This window comes from Colias eurytheme, chromosome 13, assembly GCF_061535395.1.
Source record: "Colias eurytheme isolate Ceu_HAF_F1 chromosome 13, ilColEury1 Martin Lab GWU primary, whole genome shotgun sequence".
NCBI classification, from domain to species: domain Eukaryota; kingdom Metazoa; phylum Arthropoda; class Insecta; order Lepidoptera; family Pieridae; genus Colias; species Colias eurytheme.
In genome coordinates, this window is record NC_142992.1 from 2,548,754 (window position 1) to 2,567,188 (window position 18,435).

Here is an 18,435-nt window from a genome sequence, read left to right on the forward strand (position 1 = left end):
TCATGCTTATATTATTTTGAAAATTAATTATAAAAGACAATCAAATGTAATATTAAGTATTTTGTATTTAAAAAAATCATAATTCAATGAAATTGTTAGACCATACATTATAAGTAGGTAATAAAAATGTTACTACTAAATTCAAGGCCTAGGCTAGCATACATTTATAGGTTTTTTATACCTCAAGAATCACGTTTAGAAATAAAACAACAATGAATAATATAATGGTTGTTTATTTAAAATGTCAACTAATATAAATTAACAATGGCGTCGTCTAAGAGCTACAATATGTAGTCTCAAAAGAATGTAAATTAATAATTACTAAAATTTCTAAAAATAAAATAAACAAATCTATCGTACATAATTGCTATGGTGTCTTTGAAGTTGGAACGCTTGAGGTAGCATGACGAAAATTTTCAACTGAAATATTTAAAGAATGTTCTAGACACCGGGGATGTATTTAGATGTGGTTGTTCACTTTGCACTGGCGCAGGGCCTCGTTGAAGCCTTCGCAGAGGGAGAGATCGTGTTGCTGTTGGGCGCATTCGATGAACTGCTTGATCTCCCAAGCGCAAGGGCCCTGGGGCTGTTGTGCCTGGCCCTGGTACTGTTGGTAGGTGGCCTGTGGGGGCTGCGCGGCTTGCTGCTGCGCCGGCTCGGAACTACCGCCGCTGAACATGCCGGTCAGAGCGCTGCCGGCCATGTGGCCCTGGAATAAGTTATTTCGAACAATAAATATCAAGAATAATAATTTGTTTCATTTAGGGCCGATTTTGCAATGCTTGGATAAAATTTATCCGTCCAATAAAGTATTACACGATAATATTAAAATGTCACGTAAACTTATAAATTTATAAAGAATAGAAAAAATTCGATCACAAGGCGGGACTCGAACCCGCATCCTTTCGCGCCATTCCGGGGCGGATGCCTGACCAACTCAGCCACTCGTGACCCGCCAGAGCAATCGAATTTATTCTATTCTTTCAGTTTTATGTGTCTGTAGGGACACACCGCGCGCCATCTATTGAGATGATTAACAACCATTTCAACCAATATGAAGCACTTTTCAGTGAATACAATATTGTAACGATGGAACACGACCTTTTTCCAGAGCAATCGAATTTATTCTATTCTTTCAGTTTTATATGTCTGGCGGGTCACGAGTGGCTGAGTTGGTCAGGCATCCGCCCCGGAATGGCGCGAAAGGATGCGGGTTCGAGTCCCGCCTTGTGATCGAATTTTTTCTATTCTTTATAAATTTATATTTATAAAGCATTTGAATGCCATAAAACCAAAAAATATAAATTCAACAAAAAAGGTCGTGTTCCATCGTTACAATATTGTATTCACTGAAAAGTGCTTCATATTGGTTGAAATGGTTGTTAATCATCTCAATAGATGGCGCGCGGTGTGTCCCTACAGACACATAAAACTGAAAGAATAGAATAAATTCGATTGCTCTGGTGGGTCACGAGTGGCTGAGTTGGTCAGGCATCCGCCCCGGAATGGCGCGAAAGGATGCGGGTTCGAGTCCCGCCTTGTGATCGAATTTTTTCTATTCTTTATAAATTTATATTTATAAAGCATTTGAATGCCATAAAACCAAAAAATATAAATGTCACGTAAACTGTCAAATACGGGCAATTAGAATACGTTTTTAATATGGTAGTTTTATACATTATTCGACGAATAAGTTTTAACCAAGGTTTGAAAAATCAGCCCTTACTACCTTAGTTATAAATATGAAGTGGAGGATAAAGCATAAAAGAAAATATAGTTTGATTTGCCAAAGTACGAATCCTGAGAATATACTTTATTTTAATTTATTTTCTTGTCTTAATATTAGAATAATTTTAAAAGGCAAAATTTGACAGATAAACATAATTCAATAATGTTACCTTGTTAACTACCTACGACGAGAATAAAATATTATATTATTTCGATTTGTTAGAACTGCACAATGGCTTTTCAATTACGATTACATACATATAGTCCATTGAATAAAAAGTTCTAGAGTGCGTGAGTTAGTTACGTAAGATGTTTCTTCGGAAACATGTCAAGAGTCCCTAGGTAATAAACATACTAAAACCCCGGGCCACTAGGAGGAGCCCCGGAGTGGGGGGATTGGGGAAATGGGTCCATTTTTTCATTTTTCGCTTAAATCTCAAAAACAGTACATGTTAGAGAAAAACTTTCAAGGAAAAGTTGAAAGGCCATAAAATTATCTACAAGTTGTACCTCAATCATTTTTTCCTATATCCAACCGTTTCTGAGTTATACGCAGTAAAACATGATTTTAGCTCAAACAATTTCTACATCAATCGATCAAAAAATATTTCTTTCTTCCAAAAAACTCAAATGTGCAACTTGTGACCGGTACTGATAGATTGCTCTTAATTAGGTCTATAATTGGTAAAATAAACACATTCCTCCATGGAAGCCTGTAGGAGGAATCCATTGTCAAAATATTATATTATGGTAGTTTGAGTTACTGAACTTGATCTTTTTATTTATTTCTTCCAAAAAACTCAAAAGTGCAACTTGTGACCGGTACAGATAGATTGCTCATAATTGGGTCTATCATTGATAAAAATACCAGATTCCACCACGGAGGCGTTTACGGGGAATTGAATTTTATTAGGGTAGTTAGGATACTTGAACTTTTTATTTTTTTTCTCCAAAAAAACTCAAAAGTGCAACTTGTGACCGATACTGATAGATTGCTCTTAACTAGGTCTATAATTGGTAAAATAAACACATTCCTCCATGGAAGCCCTTAGGAGGAATCGATTGTCAAAATACTATATTAGGGTAGTTTGAGTTACTGAACTTGATCTTTTTATTTTTTTCTTCCAAAAAACTCAAAAGTGCAACTTGTGACCAGTACTGTTAGATTGCTCTTAATTAGGTCTATAATTGGTAAAATAAACACATTCCTCCATGGAAGCCTTTAGGAGGAATCGATTGTCAAAATACTATATTAGGGTAGTTTGAGTTACTGAACTTGATCTTTTTATTTTTTTCTTCCAAAAAACTCAAAAGTGCAACTTGTGACCGGTACAGATAGATTGCTCATAATAAGGTCTATCATTGATAAAAAATACTAGATTCCACCACGGAGGCGTTTACGGGGAATTGAATTTTATTAGGGTAGATACGATACTTGAACTTTTTATTTTTTTTCTTCCAAAAAAACTCAAAAGTGCAACTTGTGACCGGTACCGATAGATTGCTCATAATTAGGTCTATCATTGATAAAAAAACCAGATTCCACCATGGAGGCGTTTAGGAGGTATTGAATTTTATTTGGGTAGTTACGATACATGAACTTTTTAACTAACTACCCTAATAAAATTCAATTCCCCGTAAACGCCTCCATGGTGGAATCTGGTATTTTTATCAATGATAGACCTAATTATGAGCAATCTATCTGTACCGGTCACAAGTTGCACTTTTGAGCTTTTTGGAAGAAAAAAAAAAAAAAGTTCATGTATCGTAACTACCCTGATAAAATTCAATTCCCCGTAAACGCCTCCGTGGTGGAATCTGGTATTTTTAGCAATGATAGACCTAATTATGAGCAATCTATCTGTACCGGTCACAAGTTGCACTTTTGAGTTTTTTGGAAGAAAAAAATAAAAAGATCAAGTTCAGTAACTCAAACTGCCCTAATATAATATTTTGACAATCGATTCCTCCTAAAGGCTTCCATGGAGGAATGTGTTTATTTTACCAATTATAGACCTAATTAAGAGCAATCTATCAGTACTGGTCACAAGTTGCACATTTGAGTTTTTTGGAAGAAAGAAATATTTTTTGATCGATTGATGTGGAAATTGTTTGAGCCAAAATCATGTTTTACTGCGTATAACTCAGAAACGGTAGGATATAGGAAAAAATAATTCAGGTACAACTTGTAGATAATTTTATGGCCTTTCATCTTTTCCTTGAAAGTTTTTCTCTAACATGTACCGTTTTTGAGATTTAAGCGAAAAATGAAAAAATGGACCCATTTCCCCCCTCCCCCCACTCCGGGGCTCCTCCTAGTGGCCCGGGGTTTTAGTATGTTTATTACCTAGGGACTCTTGACATGTTTTCGAAGAAACATCTTACGTTACTAACTCACGCACTCTAGACCCCCCTTGGAGGGACTCATTCAATGGACTAATAGTGTAATAGTGACTGATACGAGTAATTTTAAGATTTGATATAATTATTATTAAACGATTCTCAATATAATCAACAATTTCTGATTTTTAAGAGCTGACGTCGTTACAATGTTGCGTCAGTTTACCCTTTTGCTTTTAAGTACTAGAGATGTTACTCTAAATTCTAAAAATCGAATGCTGATAGTAAATTAATAACTGAGTTCTGAATTATATTCATTATTATTTTAGTTACATATAAAAAGAGCACCTGAATAAATGCATTTTTTAAATTATTATATTTATAGTACCTGTTTTATTTACTTAAATTTAGGAAAAAGAAAATTTATTGGACGGGGATTTCCCTGATTATTTTTAAAATTCACATATGTATCAAGTTCGTATCGATTAATTCACTTTAATCAATTTTTTTAAGCAGTTCACCTCTTTTTATCTATTAAAATGACTCCACTATAACTCACATTATTCTGGCGGATAACATACAATATGGAATTTTTGTGCAGATTGATCAGAATCTAATCTAAGAATCATCAATCAGCCAACATATTATATATATTCTTAAGGGTTAAGGGTTAATGATAAGAGTTAGGCAATTTTTGCGGTTTACTTGTCTTTTATATAACATAAATTCTTGTCTCATTATGTTAGTTGCTTTACTATTCAAAAATGGCTTGACCAATGTTTACAAAATTTTACAGATATGCCGAGAAATATGCCAACATTGCCCACAATGACAAGGGTATCTTTGAACGAAGATCAATTCATAAGAAGATTTTTAAATTGCAAAAATTACCTGTATACTTTGGCAAAATTAATAGCACTGCCCATTATGTGCGTTGAATATCATAATTATGTGATTTTGCGGGCAAAAATTGTGAAAATTCAAGTGATAGTTTGTGCATGATGGTGAAAGCACAGGTTATTTTTACTCATAATATGTTATAAAATAATAAGATTATTTTTATACTATTTTTACCACTGAAGGTTGTTTTAAACAAAAGTTACAATGGTGGGCAAAATTACTCAATAATGTAGCGATCTATATTTTACAACATTGCCCATCAACAAAAAAAGCTTAGGGTTAGCATATAAATAAATAAATAAAATAAAAATATCTTTATTTCACAACCACAATTACAAAATACATATACAAAAACGATGGTCCCGTACTAGACTATAGTCTGTATTACGGGTACCGATGTCCTTCCATGTTACAGTTGAGAAATATATTGACGTAATTTAAACAGAGATATATCATATTACCACATAATTTGATACTTAATAATATGACTTCTATTCCGTTTATTTCGGAAAAATAAGCTTAATTTGGTATCCCGGAAAGAACCATGGTAAATAAAGATAAATCGCTAAATTTTAACCACAACTTAAATTTAAAACTACGTTTATTTTTATTAAATAGTCACTGAACAATATTCTGTTTTGCTTCTTATCCTTTAATTAATTGCCTAAAACATAATCTTACTACGAAATCTTTGCAGTAAAAGAAATCGAAAGTAATGCTAATTTTACTGAGATGTACCCTTTTTTTTACCAAATGCTTTTTGGTGCAAAGGCTTTTTGGTAAATCAAAATGTGATTTGTATGAAATAGAAAAAAATCCTGGGTAACTTTGCCCAGCCACTTAAGTCGGGAACATTTCATGATACTGCTTTGATTTTTTAAATAAACGATATCTCTACCAATATTTTTGAATTGGACTTCAAAAAAAGTGGGCAATGTTGGTATATTTCACGGTAATCAGTATGTTTAAGAATAGTTTCAAAAACTAGTGTGTAGTCACAAGAGTATACACAAAATAATTATTTTAATAAATAACCTAACCTAACCAATCTACACACAAAGTCCATTGAAAATCGACAAAAAAAATATATATTTCACTAGCTGTCCCGTAAAATGTTGTTCTGCCTTATTCTTATTATTAGGAGCATGAAAAATAGATATCCGATTCTTAGACCTACCCGAAATGCACACAAAATTTAACGAGAAACAAAAAAATTAGGGAGATGTTAACTATAGTTACAATACTACACTCTATCTATACTAATATTATAAAGCCGAAGAGTTTTTTTGTTTGTTTGTTTGAACGCGCTAATCTCGAGAACCACTGGTCCGATTTGAAAAATTCTTTCGGTGTTAGATAGCTCATTTATCGAGGAATGCTATTGGCTATATTATATCATCACGCTACGACCAACAGGAGAGGAGCCACGGGGGTGAAACCGCGCGGAGCGGCTAGTCATCCATAAATAATCACTACGACACGTGAATTTTATATAATACATATATTAAAAACTAGTGGTCCGCCCCGGCTTCGCCCGTGGTACATATTTAGTATCCTATGTCTTTCTGCTGGCTCTAAACTACCTCCCTGCCAATTGTCAGCTAAATAGGTCCAGCCGTTCTTGAGTTATAAGTGAAGTAACTAACACGACTTTCTTTTATATATATAGATTTAGATAACCTATGTATTTATATAATATTATTATTATGTTTCTATACCAAAATGAATGAATCAATTATTAGTTTGATGTAAGGTGTTGTTTTGTACATAATACAAAACAAAGTCACTTCCTTATGTCCCTATGTATGCTATAGTCTGTCCACTATAAGAATTGCTTTTTGACAGCTCGAAGTGATGTTCAAAAGATTATCATGGGATACCATTTCAATTATAAATTCAAAATATTATCATAAATGGAATCAGGTACATAAATAATAATTACAACGTAAACATACTAATAAGATATGTAGTAATAAGACCACATATCTATGCATTTTATGTTAAAACTAAACTAAACAAATATTTTATTATTTATTGGTTTCTATCTTACAATTTGGTTGTCTTGACGTTTATTATTTAAATTATATAACATAATAGAAGAGTTTTTCTGTATTGGATATATTTTACAGGGTATTTTTATCGATTATTATAATCTATCAACCCATCATTGAATAATTCTGTGTAGACATCACCAAGTGGGCGGGGCCTGTCCATGAAGTACAATAATTATTTGTATGACATTTTAAGTTTTAACATAGACAATACAATCCTTCATAGGCGTGAAGCTGTCAAAAAGCAAATAATATAATGGACAGAGTATAAGATCTTTTAAATAACGCAACAATTTTGATGCAGTTTAAAAATAAAATTAGCAAATGTCTTTACAGGTCTTGTATCAATTTTAATGCCAGTATCCCGTTGAATGTCTAGAGGTGCAGCTTAGAGCCAGTGCGCACGAGCAACTTTGTCTCCGCAACTATTTTGTCTCTCCCATCAATTTGTATGGGGAGTTGCGTCACTACGTGCGCGCACTTTCATACTAGCCCATGGGTGGGAGAGACAAAATAGTTGCGGAGACAAAGTTGCTTGTGCGCGCACTGTCTTAAAATCTAACTAAATGTGTTTTTTATTGTCTGTTTAGGTGGTGGTTTTTTTTAAAAGCTTGTATGGATAAATAAATTACTAATTAATAATTAATTAAAAAAAATATAATGTGGGAATAACTTATTTTCCTTATAATTTCAACAAGATTTGAGATATATAACAGCATCAGACAATTTCAAGTATAATTGAAATATTTAACTTGAATTATGAATTTTCAATAGAGCCTTGAAAGAAAATAGAAAAGTCATGGCCTAAAAAGATTAAATTACCTCATTCATTTTAGTTATGAATGTGTATTGTTTTGCAAATTGATGTTTAAATCCTGCACAATCATTCACAATGTACTGATTTGTGCATTCCTTATCCAACGCCTTATTGTATTTTATATTGTCATCAATCATAAAGATAAGAATAAAATAACAAATACAATAAAAACCTATTTCTTCTAACATTTCAAATTCCCACAGGATCTTTTTTATACTGATCTAATATTCAATAATGAGTAAAGTTATTATATATTTTATTGAATAGTCATTTATGAACTTTATATTTATCTTGAACATGTTTTCTTTAACAATGATTTGCTAAATACTAATCAAATCACGTGACTACGTTCTTGGCTTAGTGCCACAATATGATTTCTGAAACTAATAAGGAAATATTGTTCATATCTTCAATGATTGCGCAATGTTTAAAGTTTCAGAATCAACTTATTTTTGTAAAACAAAAGCACAGTGCGCAGTATTTTCAATTACGTAACAAACTTACCACTGCCGATCCTACAGCCACACCGCCAGCGGTAGCTGCCATCTGGCCAAACATCGAGGGTTGCTGAGGTTGGGCAACACTCGGTGCCGGCGATGAAGGCGGAGCATGGGCTGGAAGACGGCTCGGTGGTGGAGCAGCCCTAGAAAAAACAATGTTGTTAGGTTATAATCACACAAGACAAAAAAATGACGCAAACAAAAGAAAATCAAAGTAGGTATTTACCGTCTTGGTGCTGGTGGTGGACTTGCAGAACGTCCTCGTCGAGGCATCTTGAAATCAACTTTTTATCGCTTTTTATAAAATTTAAACGCTTTTACACAACACACTTCGCGAACTTCAAGTTTCAACTGATTGACGAAATGACGATTCTCGATTTCCCTTTACAAATGTCATTTGTCAACGTCAATAACACTAACTTCATTCTACACTTTTCTAGAAAATTTAAAATTAGAATTTGGCCTCTTTGTCGTTTATTATCAAAATGAAAGGGATAAAAAAAACAAACGCATTTGCCAGTGTAAAATAATGAAAAGAATTATATGACCTACTAGAAATTACGAAATCTATAAAGTATAACAAAATAATTATGTTATTGGATTATTAGCATATGCTTATAATGCACACAAAAAGTATAATAGAATATGAATGAAAAGATTATAATATCATCATTCAGAATATTTTTGATGCTAAGGTTCACGAATTAGAATCACTTTATTAAATTAAATTATTTACCTTCGGCTTCGGGTTGGCATATTAAAATTTAATTTGGTTGGAGGAAAGGCATAATATTTCTGCTAAAAGTGTTGTTTACTTTCAAATATTTACATTGTCAACTAATTTTTTTTCTTCATTCACGAAGGCCAGCCTGTGAAAAATGACGACTTTAAGACTTTAAACTGTGACTTTAAACGTTGCTTTCGCTTTATATGTCTAAAATATTACAATATAATATGTATATAACTTGTATAATTAACAAATTTTTAAATTAACTAGACATAATAATTTCATTTTACTCGTAAAGGTAAACTTTACAAGTTGAAAGAACGTGTAGACGCAACATTATTTGAAAGGAAGTGCATTCACATCTGCCGCTTCACATTTTTTTCGTTCCGTTCCGCCTTGGATTATCAGTTTGTCATCTGTCACGTTAGATGTCAGTCGTATCAACAGTCAGTTAGCCTCTGAATTCGAGAACGCGTGATTGTTTAACATCGATACCAACCGCATTGTGAGGAAGTTGTTTGAATAATAAGTGAAAATAAACGAAATATAAGCCGGTATAATCATGAATGTATTTCTAGCGATAGCTTTGACTATACTGTCATGTATAGTAATACAATTTATTTACAAGATCGTCTTCGGAAGCAAGAAAGATGAATCGCAAAAGCATGAAACTGAAAATGATATAGGTAGGTTTGATGTTTTATTTTTATTTGATTAAAGATAATGGCACTAAACTGTTTGTAGAAATGTAGTTTCGACTTGAATGTGTATGGAGAAACAGTTAGGACCACACGTGGTTTTACCGCGTAAATTTTTTACTTCTTACAACCGCATCTCATTTTGCTGTATAACTGTTTTCTTTTTATTTAACAAGGTCGACCGTAATTCTTTTAATAAAGTACCGTATTTGAATGAATTTTGAAAGACAATTGTCCTAGAAATGGCTATCCAAGAGGTGAGGTAAGTGCTCATTTTTATATCTTATAGATAAATTTTTAAATGCATTTCTTACATTGTAGTTTTGTTCACTCAATCCACTAGTACATTTCGGAAATCGGAAGCATTTCCTGTTTGGCATCTGCATTTCCTAAAATAATTTTATCTTATCACTGGGATTGTATACAACTGATTTTATTGTGCATTATTATACCTTTTATATTTATAATATGACCACTTTATTGCTGATATTTTATTATATTTATTTTCTTCATAATTATAATCATATAGGTATAAAATTAACAATTTTTTCTCCACATTTCTTCACATAATATTAAAGCAATTTGTGCAAATTAGATTATGTTATAACTTTACATAAGAGAGAAAATCTATAATTTATGTCCATTAACTTGTAACATTTACTTATCTTTTAATCAATTAGTTATATCATATTATAATTTTAGTATCAACTACCTATCAACTATGTAATACTATTTTAAAGTTGACACAAGTTGTACATTATTATAACATGTTAGAATTTTCAAGATTATATTTTTATTCTTTTTCATAAATATTAAAGTTTTTTATAAAATTAGCTGATATTAGTTGGAATGTGGACTATAATTATTATGTATGAAGATTCGCCTGAAATAACTTGTTTACAATAATTTTTACTACTTATCATAGCCCTGACCTACTCAACTCTATATTCATGAGATGGCACATTATGTATTGTGTTTATTTTTGTTTCCATAATGTTTTATTGTATTTTTTTTATTTTTTTTATTGAAGTGGTTAATGAAAGACATTTATTATTCTTATCAAATACACAAACACATTTTTTTTTATTAAATTTATTGTTTCACAAAGTTACATACTCAATAGTATTAGGAATAGGCAAATATGAAATAGGCACATATAAATTCTTACTATGTTGAGTTTGACTCACAAATAAGAAATCTCATGAATCGGCTCTGCTCATTTCTATAAATAAGTATGTTACACATTCCACACAACACCATCTTGTCTCAAACTAAGCAAGTTTTGTATTAAAGGGATAGGTACTTATTATTATGAGTATAATTACAATTTACAACATTATATTTTTTTACATCTACTTGTGATTATAATAATAAATAGATTTATTATGTATGTGACTGAATTTAAGTGGATAGGCACAGTATTTTTGTTAAATTTATCAAAACATTATACCTACATAATTTTGTTTATTATTTTTATTGCCTTATAAACAACGTAATACGTTCATTTACGTTATAAAAATATTTATTTGGTCTTTAACATTTTTTTCGTCGCATTTTCTATAAGATAACATTGTTCAGGTAAATTAATATTTTTTATTGTTAAATTAATATATTCTATCTTTGAATGGCTCATAAAGCAAATTATATAATAATTATTAGTTATAGTATAGTGTAAAAAAATATTTCATCGCAAATTCATCCTACAAAACCAAAAACAAACAAATAAATAATTCCATTAATTATCCGAAACACGTAACAAAACGCTTCGAATCAAAATGATAAGTCACGAAATGCGATAAATTCGTTTTCCTGAATCCAAATTTCCACTAAGCCCTTATATCTCTGTTAAAATTACGTATAATTATGTCTGCGTTATCGCGAAGACACTGAATGAGTTACGTCTTTAGAAATATAATTATTATCGCACACGTACAACCATAAAAACATTACGCATGTCAACCTTTGTTCTTCATAAGTTATGTAAATCACGTAGGACGTGATTTTACTACATATTTTGGATTGCATGATATTTACGCCCTTGCGAGATGAAGATGTGAATCTACTTAATCAATAGCAATCGCTCTTTATGAGAGGTATCTTTCAAATTTTCATTTAATGAAATATTTACATAGCCTCGCTGAATTTAAATTTTACGATTACAGCAGATCCAGTCGCTCCCGCAGAAAATGCGTCGAACGAAACGCGTCCGAGCGGTAAAAATAAGAAGCGCGCTGCATGGAAACCGAAGACGGATTTCTCGCATCCGTGGCTCATGAAGAATCTCAAGGGGCACCCGGGGAACGTGCTCATGGTGGACTTCTCTGCGAACGGGAAGTTCATGGCTGCTACATGTGATGGTAAGCATCCAGCCGAGGTGGCGGGTCATAAGTCATTGACGAAAACGCCAAACAATGGTCTCCGTTGTTGTGACATCGCTATCACGTTATCACTTCCGCGTTGCGGTTTAAGACCGATGTCGGCAATCATTGAGGCTACAAATTGCGCGCAATTAAAACATGATAATATTATCACATAACGGGACCATTGTGTGGCGAAATGTGCTTAATATACTATAAGCTATTGTTCTAACAGTTAACACGCTATCGTTACGCTTGTGCACATAGCAACTGGAGTTGGGAAGTCGAATCGTTTTTCAATGATTCGTATCCGGAATAATCGCAGACTATTATGTAACGTTCGATGATTTCCCGTCGCCGCGATGCGCTTGAATGCTGTTCATCTCCGTTTACTTCCCAGCGCTGGTTATTAAACCTCTACAGTTATACATTCGTAACAACGTTGTAGCTCCTCGGATGTTCAACAAAATGTTGCTAAACAAATTAATATTTACATTGAAGATCTATGTTTTGGTCATTACGCACTATGACGTTTTGTTTAATATCCGAGAGATCATAATAACGAGCGACCACTGCTGCGCTAAATAACTCCAAATACAGTCTGTCAACATGTAGTTTTGAATTTTGATAATATTTTGTGCAAATACTAGACTATTTGATTTGAGCGATGTAACTATTTCCTACATTGTTAAAGGAAAAATATTACATGAATTGTCTATTAATTGCACGAAGCTTGGACGGCGAGCCCAGCGCGCTGAGACCTCGTATTTTTTGTCCAATTTGGCTACTGTTATGTGTAATTTGGAGGTCCGTCGGTCGAAGCCATCTGAAGGCTAGTTGCTCTTGTGGAAACTTATAGAACATTAATTTAAATAATAGCATATATTTTGATTTCTGTATGATGACAGAAAACCTAGACGTGTTTTTTATTAAAATTCAACACACGTTATCACTGTTATGGTATGAATAAGACAGCATGAATAATAAGTAATAACTAATTATTTTTCTGTAACTTTGAGGTATGAGATAAAAATAATTTGCCTGATATTAATTGCATATGTTTTACACTTTATTATGGAGCTAAATTATTAATTATTTTCGCTAATAAAGGTGGTGTAATGTAACAGTTTTCAATGTCATTTTGTTAATTAACAAGTCATCGAACTCGACTGTTATACGAACAATACAAATCTATTTATTATTCTGTTTATGCGAAGTAGCTATAATATTTACTCTTTTATTAATAAATTAATTTTTGAATATTAATTTTAATGAAAGTCGCATAAAACTCATCTTGAATAGGTGATAATGACCCACATCAAAGACAATGCTATAAATACATATTATGTTTTTTTGATTGAATAACGATCGGGTAAAATATTAAATAGTTAATTGTCTATGAATTACATTAACATGTTCCATTGATTAGATCGGAAATGCCTACATTCGTTAATTTTCGTCTGGGTATCCATACTTAAGGCTTATACATGCGCTAATAACCTTGACCATACTTGACGGATCTCAAACCTCTCCCGCTGCACCTTCTTTTTTCCTCGCATTTTGTATTTAAAAAGATACTAATCAGTGAAACAAAAAATCCTCGTCAGGGACTGTTGTGTAACTGATAATTTATTAAACATAAAATTTTCAGAGCTCTAAGTCAGCAGGTTACGAAGTTTATAGAGTATTTGCGGAAAAATCGATGACCACGGCACATTTTTTTTCTAGAAATCTATTAACTTTGGAAAAAAGTCCTCGCGAGCAATTAAAGATCAAAGACCATCCTATTTTATATATTTTTTTCGGTATTGTGCTTTATGTTGTACCAGACTTTATAGAGGTTGAACATAGTCGAAATTGCCGGGTAGCGCCTTAATATTATAAATGCGAAAGTAACTCTGTCTGTCTGTCTGTCTGTTACTCAATCACGCCTAAACTACTGAACCAATTTGCATGAAATTTGGTATGGAGATATGTATTTTGATACCCGAGAAAGGACATAGGTTACCTTTTATTGTGAAATATGTACCACGGGCGAAGCCGGGGTGGACCTCTAGTAGGTTATAAAAGCGAATCCCATGAATAACTAAACGATTTATAATGCTATGGGATTTCCTTTCAAAATTATTCATAATGAATGATATTTCTCATTATCCATTTGCAGTATTGTTTTCTGCTTATGAAATTGAATACAATCGTGAATAATTAATTATTTATAATTACACGAACCTAAAAGATTTTTTTCGATTTTTTTCTTTGGGTATTAAGTAAAGATGGTATAAAATAAGTAAATTGATTCTTTTAATTGGGGAAGGAAATTAATAACGTGTTATATTGGATCCATTTGATTGAGGCAATTAATTATACAAAGGTAATTTTATCGTTTATTGATCTCGCGTGAAGAAGATTAATGTGTTTTATAAATTATTCGGAATGTATGGAGTATGGACGATCATTCAAATCAGTCTAAACAAATCGTATACATTAAGCTTAATGAGTAAGTATTTACCGTTGTTCTGTGAACTCAATAGTCCTGTCTTGTGTCTTGGAATGTACCATCTTGGCTTAGATAATAGCTGTGTAGAGTAGACTGAAGACTATAGGACGTAGTTACCATTTACAATTTACCGTGCTTTAGGTATTATAGAATACAGATATTTTTTTTTTATATTATGTCCTATAATAGTTTCAAAAAGGGATGATATTACTAACATTTAATTAGAGATGATAACGTTCTTTAATGGAATGAAAAATGTTGTGTGGTTTTATGAAACCACGGTAAAAGTGAAACTGTTCGAACAGTTCCGAACACTGCTTTGTGTAGCGCATGTCGCGTGACGGTCGGCTGCCGAGTAGGTATACCTACTCGGCAGCCGCGATACACGCGACATATTGCGCTACACAGACCAAAAAGTTTGAGACGATGTAATAAAAGTTTCACTTTAAAATATATTAATCAATGTAACACTTTAGCATAATTTTTAAACAATGTATGATATTTCGCGTATTTGAGAGACATGTAAATTAAATTGAATGTAATTTTACTGTATTAATAAACGAACCTTTCGCAGTTAAACTGAATGGATTTAAATATAAAAGTCATTGAAAATTTATTTTTTATAGTTGTTTCCTTCCATGAAATGGCAATGTGCAAAATCACAATCTTTCGAAATATAATCATTTATTACTAGTTGGGAAACTATTTATTTTATAGCGGATTTATTTATTAGATTTTATCTCTGTGCGCGTAAAAACATATTTTTACTACTTATTTATGAATCGTTTTTTTCTAGGCTGCGTAGACCTACAATAATAATTGAATTGAGATGACACTAATACTTTTAAAGTGAAACTTTTATTACATCGTCTCAAACTTTTTGGTCTGTGTAGCGCATGTCGCGTGTATCGCGGCTGCCGAGTAGGTATACCTACTCGGCAGCCGACCGACACGCGACATGCGCTACACAAAGCTGTGTTCGGAACCGTTCGAACAGTTTCACTTTTACCGTGGTTTCATAAAACCACACAATATTTTTTTGGGTTTTGTGATATAACTAAGGATTATATATTAAAAATTCCAAGCATTTTTCATTCGCACGTAATAGTAAAAAAGTCAGTACCTTATAGGGCATGAAGCAGATGCATGCACATCTGTTCTATGGATTTTATACGGTAAAAGGTGGTCACTGGCCAGCCGTCTGTACTCTGCCAGACCGAGACCTTTTTATATTAATCTCTATTGGCGATCGAACTTAGGACCCCTGAGTTCGTTGACCTTGGCTAAACCACTCGGGTAAACAATCTACGTAAGAATTAGACGGATTTCGTAATATTAAATATGTACATATATGATTAATTTTTGGAATTATTCGTTTGTATATTTTACGCTATCCGGTCGAAAAGGCCTATAGAAATGGTGCATTGAACGCAATTGAACGCAAAAGTATTCAAATTTCTCCGAGATAAGAAGTGAGACAGATTTGACGACGCGGTTGGCGCAGTGGTAAAGTAACTGCCTACTGAGCCGACGGTCCCGGGTTCGATCCCCGGTCAGGGCAAATATTTGTGTGATGAACTCAATTATTTGTTCTTGGGTCTGGGTGTTATTATCTATATATGTATTTATTAAATATTATATTTATCGTCGCCTAGTACCCACAACACAAGCCTTAATTGAGCTTACTGTGGGACTAGGTCGATTTGTGTAATAATGTCCTATAATATTTATTTATTTATTTTATTTATCTAATCACAATCTGATATACATAGCTTCGTATTCTTAATCTATTTGCAAAAAGTGACGTAGAATCGAGCGGTATGGTCGCGGGGTCAGTCACCTTGCCGAAACGTCTGCCCTGGTGACTAACTAGGACGACGTCGACCGCGGCCTGCTGTATGTCATTAACATACGATTCATTAACATACTCGTATTGTTTTTGCGATTTTGTATCGGCTCATTCGTTCCGGATTCTTGTGGGTGACGTTTGATTATATTTGTATCGAAATTGCATTGATGAAGGAGTAAAAAAACTTAATTTATGTACGCTTGTAAAGTAATTACTAATTAGTTGTTATTGAATTCAAATATTTGATTTATCCATTATCTAGTCTATTTTATGTAATAAAAAAGATAATACAAAAATAGACGGCACAGTAGGCGCTAACAATGATAAGTGATCTCAATATATTGAATCATCGATTAATATGGATTTAAAGCTATAAAATTTATTTAAATTTCTTGGTCCGTTGACAGCGTGGTACCGGTTGCAGGTTTGGGTGAACAACCGAATAATTTCTGATAAAATAAATATACGTATTTTTGTACCGTTAAATCACAATCCAAACCTTCAAAGGAAGGCCAGTTTTTCCTTCCAATAAGAAATGCTAGGTTTTTCTGATAATGGTTTTATGAAGTAGCTTTTTAGTATGCACTATAGTCTGTAATGCAATTATTATTCTTTCGCGAATTACCCAGCCCTAACTACCTTTACCCTATTATTTTCCTTTATAATAAAGTCAGGATCTATATTTTTAAAAACTTTCTCCACCGAGAAGGTTCTTCGGAAAGGGTTCGTTTTATTTGGTAGGTATGCGAATGGGTCGTAAGGTATTTAATGTATAATTATGTATTTCATAGCTCTGGGGGATTATAATGTCCTAGAACACTGAACAACGTTTGCGGGGTCAACTGGTAGCGTATAAAATAATAAATATATCGTGTATTAGTCACTTCTATAGTTACTATCCCTAGATATTTGTAATTGAAGGAAATTCCACTTTAGGGGAGAGATAATGTAATTACTGATATGCTACAGCTATATAGCGCTTAACTCATTACTTTCATAACACGTGGGTTTCATTGTGATAATTAATTTTAAAGCAACAACCCGTCCTTATAATCGTCAGGATTAGACTAAATTTAATTTGGACTAAACGGACGGCACTTGCTTTCAAAGAGCAGCAAGAATCTTCCATATTGGTTCATCCAGTCGAAAGTTCTGATAAACCTCCTCTTTTGAAGTCGGTTGAAAATCAACATTGACACATAAACCGCGCCCATCCTTAGAATCTTGACAAATAGAACAAAAGCGGTAATTAAAACTCAACGGCTTCTTTAGCAAGGCTTCTTATAAAAAAATGCAATGTAAATCGATATTTGTCGTGTTGTATTCAGCGGTGCGGTTGATCGACGAGGACGGTGTAGTCACGGTCATCCGTTACGAGTCATCAGCTATCTTTACGTCGTGACTCTTATACCTAACCTTTACCTAGGTGCCTAGATGTCTAGATACTGTTAATTACATGTGTGTAGCCGTATTCTGAAGGAAAACATCGTGAAACCGACATGTCGAAGAATCAAAAGTTCGACGACATGACGACGACATAACAGGCTCATGATGACTCGTATACGCTAACTGCTGTAGAAATTTTGACTCATGACTTTACTAGAAGCAACTCGTGATTAAAAAAAATTATATGTTTAAACAACGGCCTCGCATTGAAACCCGTATGTTGAGTGGTATATTTCTCGATGATCGAATCGCCAGTTAATTTCGTTTTTAAATTGATTAATTTTTATGATTCTCTATAAATATGTATTAATCTTTATTTTTTTAATGTTCAATGAGCTATCGATTTAGGCCGATTTAGCACTGGGACAAATTTACATTACTAATTATATTTGGTTGAATTCTGTATTACTTACGCATTCGTCATTTTAATTAAGATGTTTTATCTATATATAAACGTCCCGGAACGAATGGCCTAAACGATGGTATTTTAAAAATTTTCCATTTAATTTGTCTTGTGAGAACTGC

At 32.9% G+C, this 18,435-nt stretch overlaps 2 protein-coding genes across 3 annotated transcripts in view; one reads left to right on the top strand and one right to left on the bottom strand.

The window, feature by feature from the left end:
* Window positions 1-215: 215 nt before the first annotated feature.
* On the bottom strand, window positions 216-8,722 carry LOC149903243 (coiled-coil-helix-coiled-coil-helix domain-containing protein 2-like). The gene is made up of 3 exons (XM_090108699.1): window positions 8,563-8,722; window positions 8,341-8,479; window positions 216-709 (listed from the first exon to the last, which is right to left on the bottom strand). The coding sequence occupies exons 1-3, from the start codon at window positions 8,607-8,609 to the stop codon at window positions 461-463; spliced, it is 435 nt and encodes a 144-aa protein (XP_089964825.1). The 5' UTR covers window positions 8,610-8,722; the 3' UTR covers window positions 216-460.
* A 723-nt stretch (window positions 8,723-9,445) lies between these two features.
* Window positions 9,446-18,435, top strand: part of LOC149903244 (transducin beta-like protein 2) — an 84,059-nt gene continuing 75,069 nt past the window's right edge. The window contains exons 1-2 of one of the 2 annotated variants that reach the window (XM_090109104.1): window positions 9,446-9,749; window positions 11,924-12,118. In XM_090109104.1, the coding sequence (XP_089965230.1) occupies window positions 9,626-9,749; window positions 11,924-12,118 (319 nt within the window). In that variant the 5' untranslated portion in view covers window positions 9,446-9,625. The remainder of the gene's footprint in view (window positions 9,750-11,923; window positions 12,119-18,435) is intronic. The other variant, XM_090109103.1, reaches the window with a different exon arrangement.